Source organism: Empidonax traillii, unplaced genomic scaffold (assembly GCF_003031625.1).
Source record: "Empidonax traillii isolate 1590-97213 ecotype Southwest subspecies unplaced genomic scaffold, ASM303162v1 scaffold177:size1754471, whole genome shotgun sequence".
NCBI lineage: Eukaryota > Metazoa > Chordata > Aves > Passeriformes > Tyrannidae > Empidonax > Empidonax traillii.
In genome coordinates this window covers 112050-123775 of record NW_020955370.1, presented here as the reverse complement: position 1 = coordinate 123775, position 11726 = coordinate 112050, and the positions used below count along the sequence as shown (strand labels likewise).

Here is an 11726-nt window from a genome sequence, read left to right as displayed (position 1 = left end):
TCTGCCTTCCCATCAGCCATGGCACGAAGGCAGGTCCTTCTTGGGGTCCAGGTGACCCCTCTGGGCTGGTTTGGACCCAGGCTGGTGCCAGGATGTTCTCCCCTGTTATATGTTGCTTTGGTGCTGGAGGCCTCAGTGCTTTTAAATGGGGGCAGGTGGAAATTCCCTAGTTAGGATATCCTGGGATGAGTATTCAAGGGCTGGGAGCTTGGCTCCCTCTCCACAACCACTTGCCAGGTGATCCCAGGAGCCTCTGGCACCTGCATCCCTCCCTCCATCCGGGGCCAGTTTTCAGCCCTGCTCAGTCCCTCCAGTTGCTGCTCCAGCCAAAGACAGACACTTCACCTCATTTGTCTCTTTTTGATACTTTTTTTAAAAGCTGTGGGTTTTTCCCCCCCCTTAATAAATTTCTACCTGTATTTAATGAGATGCACGAGGCCTCTTCTCCCTTCCCGGGCCTGGGGATGTGAACCACTTTTGGGTGGTTTGGTTGTTTTGGTGATGGTTGGTGTGACAAGGAGGGAGGATGAGTGGGCAGTGCCTGGGGCTGGTGCCCTGGTGTGCCCCTCAAACCCCTCCCTGAGAGGGGACAGGATTTGGAGGGTCTCGAGCAGAAGGAGAAGTCAAATACCCACATCCATGGACTCTCCTGACCCTGCCCATGGGCAGAGCCACCCCTGCCTGTATCTCACCCTTTTCACTGAATGACCCGAGGCTGGATTTGCCCCTTCTCCCTTGAGGCTGAAGTGCCTCAAAGGATGCTGGATTGCTCCCCTTGGGGCCAGCTGGTGCCCTCCTTCTGGCAGGAACACACATGGGCTGTATAGAAAATCACTGCCACATCTTTATTTGCTGCTTCCCAACAGCCTGAGGTGTTTGCAGAAGGATGTGCTCCACTTGTGGGAGGGGTGCAGGGCTGGGGACTCGTGTATGTATGGGCTCTGCTGGGTGTGTCAGCAAACCGCGGTGGGTGTAAGTGCCCTTAAACCACCAGGGCCCCCAGCTGCTCCCAGGGCAAAGCCTTTCCATCCCTGGGGGCTCGTGGCCCTGCAGCCCACCCTGGCTCGCCAGCAGAGCCCAGAGAGCTTCTTCCAGCAGGATCAGGCACAGCAATTTCTGTGCCCAGCCCTGCAGGGATGGGATGGGGCAGGGCTGATGTGGCTGGAAGGCAGATGTGGCAGAGGGAGTAGCTGTAGCCAGGGCCAGCCGGGGGAAGATGGATGGGGTGGGGGATGGAGAGGGGTTGCAGCCTCTTCTCCCACCCCAGCCTCTCTCCTAAGCCGGGACGGAGCGGAGCGGGCTCAGCAGCCGCTGTTCCTGCGCACGAAGGCGTGTCCCCGCACCGAGTGCTGCATCTCGATGAAGGCCAGGTCCCCCACCGTCACCTCGCAGGGACCCAGCGCCTCGAACCCGCACTTCTCGTAGAAGGGCACGAGGAAATCTTCGCACATGAGCAGGGCCCGGCGGGCGAAGGGCAGGCACCGCAGGTACTGCAGGTACCGCCACATCAGGATGGAGCCCTTGCCCTGCTGCCGGAAGGTGCGGTGCACGGCCAGCACGTGGATGTGCACGGCCGTGCCCTGCGGCTTGTGCAGGGTCAGCGCTGCCTGCCGAGGGGGGCGGGAGGGTTAGTGGGCCCATCCTGCTTTGTGGCTGGTTCCCCGCCCCAGTGACCCAAGGTCCTCATCCTCCCCGAAGGGAGAGGGGTCCCCGTGCCATCCCACTTCACCTCCCACCCCGTCATCCTCGGAGGGTTTTTAATTTTAAGATGAACGTTGGGGGGGAATTACTTGGCAGATATTTTTAACAGCATTGTTCAAGTTAATTAATGAGAAGGTAATTTCCACCAGAGCAGCCCTGTAGCGGTTAGTTCTGGGAGAAGACTTGGTGAGTAGTCTCGGGACCCCAGGGAGCTTCCCTTGATTCCCCAGGCTCTGGCAATGCCTCTCCCAGTGCACAAGGTGGGAAGAACAGGGTCTTACCTGGCTGAGCCTCTCCTGATCCCAGAGGGAGCCAATGATGAATGCCACGAGCCGCCCTTCCTCAAACCAGCCGAGGGACAGCTCCGGGCACAGGTTCAGAAAGTGGCGGATCTCGTCCAGGTGGAGGGGACAGTCCCCAGAGACGGATATAAAGGCTGGAGGGGGACAATGGTGAGCTCAGTGAGGGGGCCCAAGGACACCAGGACTCAGAAAATCTCCCAGCACTGATGCAGGGGAGGGAAAGCACGATGTGGTGTCCTGCTGCCTGCCAGGTTTAAAGGAGTTCTAAGGGACACGGATGCTTCCAGGGAGCAGCTTCTCCAGAGACAGCCTCCATGGCCCAGTGACCAGCTCTCTGTTCTCACTGCTAATTCCAGAGCTACAGCAGTGAATGCTGAGTTGAACCCTCCCTCCTGGCACCTCTCCAGCTGCCCTTGGCCTTGGAGAGGAGGGAGAAATGGGCCGGGTGAGTCTGGGTGAGGGAAGCTGGGGTGAGTGGGACAGAGAGTTCATCTCAAAGTGCCCCTGTGCAATAGGAGGCAGAGCATGATGTCCTTCCTCCCACTTCCCCCTCTCTTATCCTGCCCTCTGGCTCTCACAGGACTGTTTTGGGAGAGCTGCTCCCCACTCGCCTGGTCCTACTCAGCCCAGGGCATCACCTCCTGCCATCCCCACCCCAGGCTGAGCTGGGGCTGTGGTTCTCCAGCTCATTAACCACAGCTCCCCCACCTCATTAGGGAGCCCGTGGTGGCCTGGCCACAAGTCACGGCTGCTGTATCCCTCCCCCCGAGGGTACACACCACAGCGTGCCCCGAAGGAGCACGAGGGACTGGTGAAGGAAAGGGACGGGTCATGTCCAGCCGACGGAGCTCCCGCGGGCACCCCGTTACCTTCCCGCTCGATCTCGAACACGCTCACGGCGTCCTCGGGGCTGAGGCAGCGGAACTCGCTGGCGGGCAGCGTGTGCCGGCGCTGGCCCCCCGGCGACCTGCGGGGCGACCCCAGGTGAACGGGCTTCAGGAAAGGCAACGCGCTGAGCGCCGGCATCCTCCTCCTCCTCCTCCTGCCGCCTTGCTTCCCACTGCTCTGCTCGGGGCAGCCTCTGCCGGCTCCCAGACACGGCGGCACGGGCGCCCCTTCCTCCAGCCAAGCTCCTCCAGCACTGTCAGATGCCGAAAATACCTGCGGATCACAAACAGGGTTAGGCTGCTCGTCCCGCTTTTCCTATACACGCGTGTGTGTTTGTACAGCAAATACGCACCCACAGTGACCCTGCCTGGCCTCGCTGTGAGCTGGGGAATGGGAGGCTGGCACGGGCTGTGGGCTGAGCAAACTCCAGGGACCAGGGGGATAAAAGCCCCGTGATCCAGGTGGTGGGATAGAACAGGGAGAGGGGCTGGGACTGTTAGAGCTGGAGCAGGTGTGAGGTTGAGCATCCAGCATCTCCCAATCCATGGCAGCGCCAGGCAGGATGGTCCTGGGGCAAGTCCAGCTGGTGCCCTGGGAACGGGCAGAGTGGGATGTGGCTGCAGGATGCCAAGAAGCTGCAAAAATAAGCATATCTGTGTGAGAGTTCCCTGTGATGCTCTTGTGTTAGTGGAGCTGCACGGCTGTGCCTGAACAAGAGGTCAGGGCTGGGCCACTGCGTGTGCACTGAGGTGCCCTGGCACTGACACACATCAGGCACCCAGAGCCACCTCCTCGAGACAGCACGACCTGACAGGATCTACGCCCTTCTCCAGCTCACTCAGCAGATAAGTGACACAGCTTAACCTCTGTTGGGCTCTTAGGTCACGTCCACGCTCACAGATATGGGTCTGTGGCAGTACTGAGCAGGTGCCTGAGGCTTCACCCCCTGCCTCAGGAGCTTTGATCCCACCAGACACAGCCCATGTCAGGACACTCCACCTGCGACACGGGACCCCAGAGCCCTGGGTTCCCCCAGGAGTGTCACCAGCACCCGAGCTCATCCGGCAGCACCCGTCCTGCACGGCACAGACAAATCCCTCGACCTGGATCAGAGCCTGTAGCTTCAATCTGCCTCTGCTTTCATTTGTGAGTGAACCAAGTTAGTAAATTCAGAGAAAACCAAAAACTGAGTGAATAACTTTACTAAGCATGTGCATCCTGCTCGCAGAAATAGTGGGAATAGCTCCCAAACCCATCCATCCATCCATCCATCCATCCATCCATCCATCCATCCATCCATCCCTGCTCAGCCCAATATTCAAGTAATTTGCAGCAAAGCCAGGTCATTTTTGATTATTGTTTCAGAGGTGCCGGCTTTCCCTGCTAATTATAGGCTTGCCTCCAGCTAATAGGATTTATGGAAACAAAAGCATTACCAGCACAAACATTGCGCAGGGCAGAACTGGCACAAGCTGGGAATTTTCCATCCTGAAATGCAGAGGGCTGGGTGCTTGAAACGCCAGTCTTATCCAGTCTGCGGTGAGACGGCGTGGTGTTGGGATGTATTTTCAGGGAACTGCTGTTTTGGCAGTGTGATCAGATGTGATCAGATCCATTAGGGAAAGGGGGTTTCCTTGGCATAAGAATTATTTAGCATTCCCAATGCTCATTTCAGTAAACAAGGACTGACTGAACTGGTGCTAGAAATGAGTGATTCATTCTCCTGCAGGAAGCAAGTAAAAGGGGTGAGCTGGAGGGGAGAGTAGGGTATTGGGGGAGGGGGGTCGGTATAGTGTTTGTAGAGCTTATTATCAAATCTTCTGGAACTTCTCATCCTGCTAATTGGATTAGGGACTCATCTACATGGATAAATCCCAGAGCAGGCAAGAGGGGAGGCTCGGGGGACCTAGAAAATGCAAGGGGGGTTTGATCCTGGGTGGTGCTGAGTGCCTGGGGCAAGGTCTGGGGATGCTGCTGGATCAGGCCTGGAATGGCTGTGCAGGGACAGCAGGGCAGAGAGGTCAGTTGAGGATGGCCTCAGGCAGGGCTGGCATTTCAGCTGCCATGGGAATTAAGGAGCTGGATTATGGAATCATAGAATGGTTTGTATTGGAAGGGACCCTTAAAGGTCATTTAGTTCAACCCCCCTGCAATGAGAAGGGATGCCTTCCACTAGAGAAGATTCCTCAAGGATGTTTGCTCACCAATAGCCACCATTGAATGCTCACTGTCCAAGAGCAAGACTTTGTCCTAGAGCATATGAAGGGAACAATGAAATCATGGAAAGTCTCTATAGGAACATTCACAGAGCTGAGGGGTTCAAGGCTTCTTGTGTAAGTGGCTGCTCCGTTCCCATTAGAGATTACTAGGAAAGGGCAATCAGATCCCTCCAGCTAATTTCAGAAATTTCCTGGGACCCCAACCAGCAGCAGCCTGGAGCAGTAGTCAGTGATGGGGAAAGGCTGCTCCTTGGCTTGTTTTCCTTGTCTTTTTTTCCCCTCCAGCACTTTATTCCTGGCAATCCAGGTTATACAGCTGGAGGGCTGATACAAATGTGTTTGTTTTTTTGGAAATTATTTTTTTTTGCTCTGCTTCTCAGCTCTCTGCAGGCACAAAGGTCCCCTGGGGAGGTGGGGGTACACGGAACCTGCAGAGCACAGAGGAACCAGCCATGCTCCCCATCCCCAGAGACAACCCTGAGCCCTGAACTGCCATGGGAGTACCAGCACTGCTGTGACACTGGGGAGCATCCACCCTGCAGAGGTGAAAGAAACTCATCCCAAGTCAGAGAGTAAGTGAAAACCCGAGCGATGAGGAAAATTTCTCTCCCTGGCTCAAGACATCTGTCTTCCAGTGCTCCAACACATCCTCCTGTATTTGTTCAAGTCACTTATACCCCAGGCTGAATTTTGTGCTGTAACTTCTTGCCAGACCTACCTGAGACGAGCCCATATTTTTGTGTCGTAGCGGAAAACCAAAAGCTTGCTCTGTGAATTCCTCCCCCACTCCTTGTTTTTGTGCACCAGAGCTCAGACCATCTGTGTGGTCCAGAGAGATGCTCACATGTAAATTAAAAGGCAACTCCACAGTGCACCCCTGACAGCATCTTTTATTAAGTTATGAATGTCTGCCTGGGTTTCAAGCTGGATATTTTAAATTAGTTGATAGTAAGGAGTTGTTCAGCCAGTTCTTAAGTCAAATATTCTGTGCAAAAGAGCTTGAGCTCTTCCCATACCCAGAACACGGAGGGTTTCAGTGAGAAGAGTCCCTACAGCTGAGTTTTGGTAGCATGTGTTGGAAGTGTAGAGATGGGACATGGGCTGGGATGAGAGTCACGCCCTTTCCTACACCAAAATCACTCTCAGCAAGCTCCATGCACCGACCTCCCTCCTCTCTGGGGCAATTCCCCCCATCCTGGCATACAGGGGCAAATGACAGTGGCCAGGGGACCAGCAGCTGTCCCCAAGGCTGTCAGTGCCACCAGGGATGTGACAGAAATGGGGGTGCTTACCAGACAGGGACCCCACGCTGCTCCTCTGCCCGCCTGGCTCCGGTGGTGCTGTCTCACTGCTGGCAGAAGAGGAGGATCGGGGGTTTTGCCTCCCCTCCTCTGGCTGCTGCATCCCCTGCATCCCCTGCTTATATATATTTGTTATTTATGGAGCACGTGATGACATGCTAAGGAGTTTATAACTCCGATGAAAGACAGGGAGAGGTGAGAGGCTTTAAGGTGACAGGCCAGCACAAGGATCCCATTAGGCTTCCCCCCTCCCCTGTCCCCCCACCTGCGGCGTGAGTGGCTGCAGAGGGATAAAGCATTTAGCTGATTGCTCTGCTCTGCAGGGAGAGCAGGGGACTTAGCCAGGAAAGAAGAGCAGTGTCCTGTGCCTGATCCAGACCTCTCCAACAGCACTGGCAGCCAGGAAGCTAAAGGCAGCCCTGCCCAGAGTGGATGAGCTCTCTTTGTGGTGAGGATGGGGAGGCTGCTGGTGGTGCCAGGTGTGATCAGCGCCTGGGCTTGAGCCGTGGGGAGTTTCTCAGGGGAATCAGCTGGAATGGGGGAGTCAGACATAAGGTTTCTTCCCCAAGGAGCTTACTCCAAAAACCAAGCATCTCCTTCCCATGCAACCCTCAGTCCCTGGGAGCTGTTACATAATGAAGTGGACAGGCAGAACGGGCATTATTTGTCCCCATCGGGATGTATGTAATAAAAGGGGGATTATCCCAGGCGTGAGCATAGTGTTGGAATCATCATTATCACCGTGAACCAGATGCAGCCCTGAAAGAAGCCTGGAGCAGGAGGCAGAGCTGGCTTTGCTCCACTGGGGACATTCCCAGGGCAGCTCAGGACCTGCTTTAGTTTCCAGCCTTGGGCAAAGTGACCTGGGGCTATGCCCTTACCTCTCTCTTTTAAGTTTTTTTTCATGGAATCAAAACAGAAATATGACCCAGCAGCTTTCTGCTCTTCACAAATGGCATTTCAGAGCAGCTCCCAGCCATTAAAAGAGCCCGGCAGAGCAGAGGCCGGCCCGTGGCTGGAATAGTCAAGCAGGGATGCTGCATTCCACAGTTTTAGCTGGGTCTGCCTCTTCCTGCTCCCACACAGCTGCGGAGGGTCAACAGCTCCATTAAATGAGCGCCACAGCAGTGTGCCGAGATTTACATATTTAGCAGCTCTCTCAGCATCTTCAAAGAGCCCCGAGCTGTCACTGCGGCCCCGCAGCCGGGCTGGTCCCTCTTTTGGAGGACCCACTCAGGAAGACAGCAATTATCTCCGGGGAGGATTTGCAGCGAGGGGCGACGTGTGGGAGGCAGATGAATCACGACTCGCCCCCCCCCCCCCGCCTCCACCAGGGCCTGGCAATGAAGCCACGCACACGCAGCTCGGAGGCTCCTCAGCTGTGCCGTGCTCTGCCTCCATCCCGGCCGTGCCCCATTATCCCGCTGCTCAGCGGGATTAAGCTGCTTTTGGCGGCTGCAGCCCTGGCTTTCAGGGGCAGTGTCTGCCATCTCAGGGGATACAGATGGCATCAGGATCCTCCCCTGTGTGACGCCATCAGAGAGGTCTCTCTCCCAGGCTCACATAACTACATAATTCCCATGCTGGACCCTGTTTACATCCCTGTTGAACAGCTTCCCCTGGCTCAGCCACAGGGACCTACATTTCCAGGAGGGTGACACTCTTCTCCTGGCAATGACCCAGCAGGGGTGGCAGCAGGGATCTGCAGTTTGGCACCACTACAAGGTCAGTTGTGGCCTCTGAATTCACTCCCCCTTGTCTCCTGCCTTTTCATCACTTGTGCTGGTGCTCGTCGTTGCTGTAACTTCCCAGCAGGATGCAGCTCTTTGGACATAGTCGTTATTCTTGGCACTTGCCAGGCTGCCTACCTGCTTTTTATCCCCCAGTGCTTCCTCTCATGCTGTCAAAAGTGGTTTTAACTCACCAGCAGGTCCTGAGAAGCCAGTGTGCCTCCAGCCTCTCCGCTGGAGTGGGACATTCCATGTAGCTTAGGAACCTGCAAGGTGCTGCTCTTCCAAAATAACAACACAGGGCTCCTCTGGAGGGTGGCCAGCCCCAAGCCCCAGGCTCTAAATAGGCCCTAGAGGGGCTGGTTGTGCTCTATGCTCTGAAATGTTAATATCTATATATGTATATATATAATATACATAACATGCAAATACCTACATATGTTCTTCTCCTCTGGCACGTTCCTTTTGGCCCATCAGTGCAGCTGATGTCCTCCTGAGAGGGTGCAGGGCTGATTCCCTCCAGTCAGTCACAGGGAGCTGGGGAAGGGATGAAGGGATGAAAGGCTGCTACTTCACAGCTTATTTGGATTCAGGGGAAACAGGCTTTAGACTTTGGCTTAGACCTGCAGCAGATAAACACCTGCCTTCACAGGGCTGGTGTATCTTGTTACTCCTCTCCATGGGCCTTTGAGGAAAGAGAACAAACAAGTCTGGGGGACAGTCTCACCACGTCTGCTTGGCCATGGCCACCTCAGCCAAAGGCAGGAGGCAGGGCCAAGGACCCAGCCAGGATATCTTTCATCCCCTCCATGGAGCACAGCACTGCTGGTGATTAACCTCCTCTTCTCCTCTCTGCAGGGCTGGGGTTTATAACTAGGTCACAGCCACTCATGTCACAATCCCTGGGAGGAAGGAGGATGGGATTCACGCAGGAGCTGCTCTGGGAGGAAAGAGCCAGGCAGGTGGGAAGGGGCTTGGCAGAGACCCCCTAACCTCCAGTCCCAGACCTCCAGGCAGTTTAGATCCAGTTTCTGACTTTAGGAAGAGGCAGTCTGGTGATTATTGTTTCTCCTGCCTCTAACAGTGATAGTGTCCCCTCTTCCAAGAGAGCAGCATTCCCTACCCACCCAACCTCTGGAGGTTTACTGGGCTCACTAGGACAGGATGAAGGGTTGCCATATGCTGCATCATTTGCTAGTATTTCTTTTCCCTGATGTGATCAGGACTCAGGGATTCCTGCTGAGCTGTTTGTCTGCCTGATGGCAATAAACTCCCAGCTATCCCTGTGGGAGGGTCTGGAGGCATTCCCTGTGACCCGAGCAGCGAGCTTTGCACTGAAGCGCCTTTCCTGAAGGCACCAGCTCTTCCCAGCAGGGAACGGACAGGGTCTCTGTGCAGCAAAAGAGGAAAATATTGGGAGGGTTGGCCAAGGAGGGGTTTTGGAGCAGAGCAGAGGAGGGTTGAGGGCTCACCTGCCCCTATCTCGGAGCCCCCCAGCCCGGCGGACAGAGCCCGGCTGCAGCCCCGGGGCTCCCAGCGGAGCCGCTGCCCCGGGGAACACGGGCCGGTGCCGCCCGCTCCCCCCGCCACACCGGAGCCGCCGGGAGGCGACAGCCCACGAGGTGGCACCAGAGCCCCGCCACAGCCCGGGACCGGCACAGGGAGGGCATCCCGGTACGCTGGGGGCATCCTGCACCCTCCGGGAAGCCTCGGTGGGCATCACGGCAACCCGGCGGCCATTCCAGTACCCTGTGGGCACCCCAGAACCTGGCAGACGTCCCCAACACCCAGCAGACATCCAGGTACCCTGCTGGCCACCCAACTGCCAACCATCCTGCTCTCCTGTGGGTATCTCCAGTACCTGGCAGGCAACCCAGCACCCTGCTGGCATCCAGGTATCCTGCAGGCATCCCAACATCTGCCCCTTTAAGGCCTGAAAGGCCTGTGCCGAGATGCATCCAGTGCCAGCAGGGTCCCAAGGAGGAAGGACAGGGCTTACTTTTCACCAGTATCTCTACAGGGAGATGATGGATGTCCATAGTATTCCGGCATTCTATGGGCATCCCAGCACCTGCTGGGCATCTTGGCACCCTCTGGGTATTCTGGCACCCTCCTGGCATTCTGACAGCCTCTGGGCACCAGCATCTCAACAGGGAGACACTGGTGATCTAACCTAAGTGCCATAAGGTGGTTAGATCACACAGGCATCTCGCTTCCAGGGAGGATGTCCTCCTGCAGAGGGAAGGCCATCACTTTCCAAGATGGCCTAAATAGCAAGAACGGTGCCCAAACTGGGCATGGGGCTGCTTGACATGTGTCCCTTCGCAGACATCTGGCACGTTTTGCTGGGTGGGACTTGCAGAGGTCCCCTGGCACGCTGAGCGGGAGATGCTCTTTTTGACACCCAGGGACTGCCAAACCCAAAGCCCGTCAGTGCTGTGGCAGCCCAGGCCCTGGGCTGCTGTTTCCTGAAAAGGCAACGAGTCCTCCTTCAGTGCCACTTCCCGATGGAAGCACATCAGAGCTCCAGCTGGGATCACGGTGCAAAAACACACCCGCCTCAACTCCCGCTAATGAGCAAACAGCCCTGACTTGTCCCATATTATAATCCCCCTGCCGTGAGCCCAGCCAGTTGGATAATGGGATTGTTTGCGTGGCTGTTTGGGACTACCTGAAAGCCCACCGCTGCTCTGCAGCAAGGAATTGCTGCAAGGAGAGGGACAGTTTCCATTTCCACACGGGGTTGTGCCCATTACGTGTATCTATATTTTATTAGAGGCTGTTACAATGTACATTAAGGAGATGATGAGGAGCATCACCGCGCTGGATAAAACTCTGCTTTGAAACCTTGAGACGAACGTGGCGCCAGTTCAAATGGAGCCAAAAGGGCACCTTCTCCCCCTCCAAAGGCCTGATTCTGCTCCCACAAAGACACAATTCTCCCTGGCTACAGAGGGAGAGGGGTTGGTATCTTACCCACAGCTCCAGGTGGGCTGGATACCTTATCCACAGCTCCATAGGGGAGCTTGTGTGCTCAGCAAGTGCTGAGTGCTGCCTTTCAGCCCTACCCCTTGTCCACTTCACAGACGTCAGGGATCGTGGACACAGGTCTGTATTCCCAGAAGCACATCCCTGGAAACTGCTGTGAAACCACTGAATGGATATTTAAACTGCCTTTTCCCAAGGGTATGCTACTATTTTCCTACCCAATGGTCCCTTTTAGCTCTTATCTGTTCTTTATCCCTGGGGTTGGAGCCGAGAAATGCTCCAGCAAGGAATCTCATGAACACGCTGCCCTTCTGGTTAAAGTGATGCTGTAGGGAGCCATTAAATGCTGGTGTGGAGGTCGGGCTGGCAGGTGGTGGAGTGCCTCACTCCCTGATTTGAAGGGAGGGCAGGGATAGTTTGTATTTCACCTCACTTGGAGCATCCTGCTGCCCTGCCACCCACAGCTCCGGACAGCCGAGGAGCCGGGCAGAGCTCCCGGTGCATCCCACACCAACACACAACCTCTTCCCCAGCCTCTTCCCAGCTGCTTCCCGGGGGTTTAGGGCCATTTGCAAGGGTGAAAAATCCCAGCAGGCC

At 55.9% G+C, this 11726-nt stretch overlaps 1 protein-coding gene across 1 annotated transcript; it reads right to left on the bottom strand.

Moving 5' to 3' along the window:
* Positions 1-1301: 1301 nt before the first annotated feature.
* AANAT (aralkylamine N-acetyltransferase) lies at positions 1302-3029 on the bottom strand. The gene is made up of 3 exons (XM_027886110.1): positions 2873-3029; positions 1983-2137; positions 1302-1607 (listed from the first exon to the last, which is right to left on the bottom strand). Exons 1-3 carry the CDS (start codon positions 3027-3029, stop codon positions 1302-1304), a joined length of 618 nt encoding a protein of 205 aa, XP_027741911.1.
* Positions 3030-11726: the final 8697 nt, after the last annotated feature.

Excerpts from the sequence above, each read along its gene's own strand:
- AANAT (XM_027886110.1), bottom strand. The coding sequence starts at position 3,029 with ATGCCGGCGCTCAGCGCGTTGCCTTTCCTGAAGCCCGTTCACCTGGGG. Across the intron at positions 2,138-2,872 it reads GTTCGAGATCGAGCGGGAAG|CCTTTATATCCGTCTCTGGG; the intron begins GTAACGGGGTGC and ends GTCCCCCTCCAG. Across the intron at positions 1,608-1,982 it reads ATCAGGAGAGGCTCAGCCAG|GCAGCGCTGACCCTGCACAA; the intron begins GTAAGACCCTGT and ends CCCCCTCGGCAG.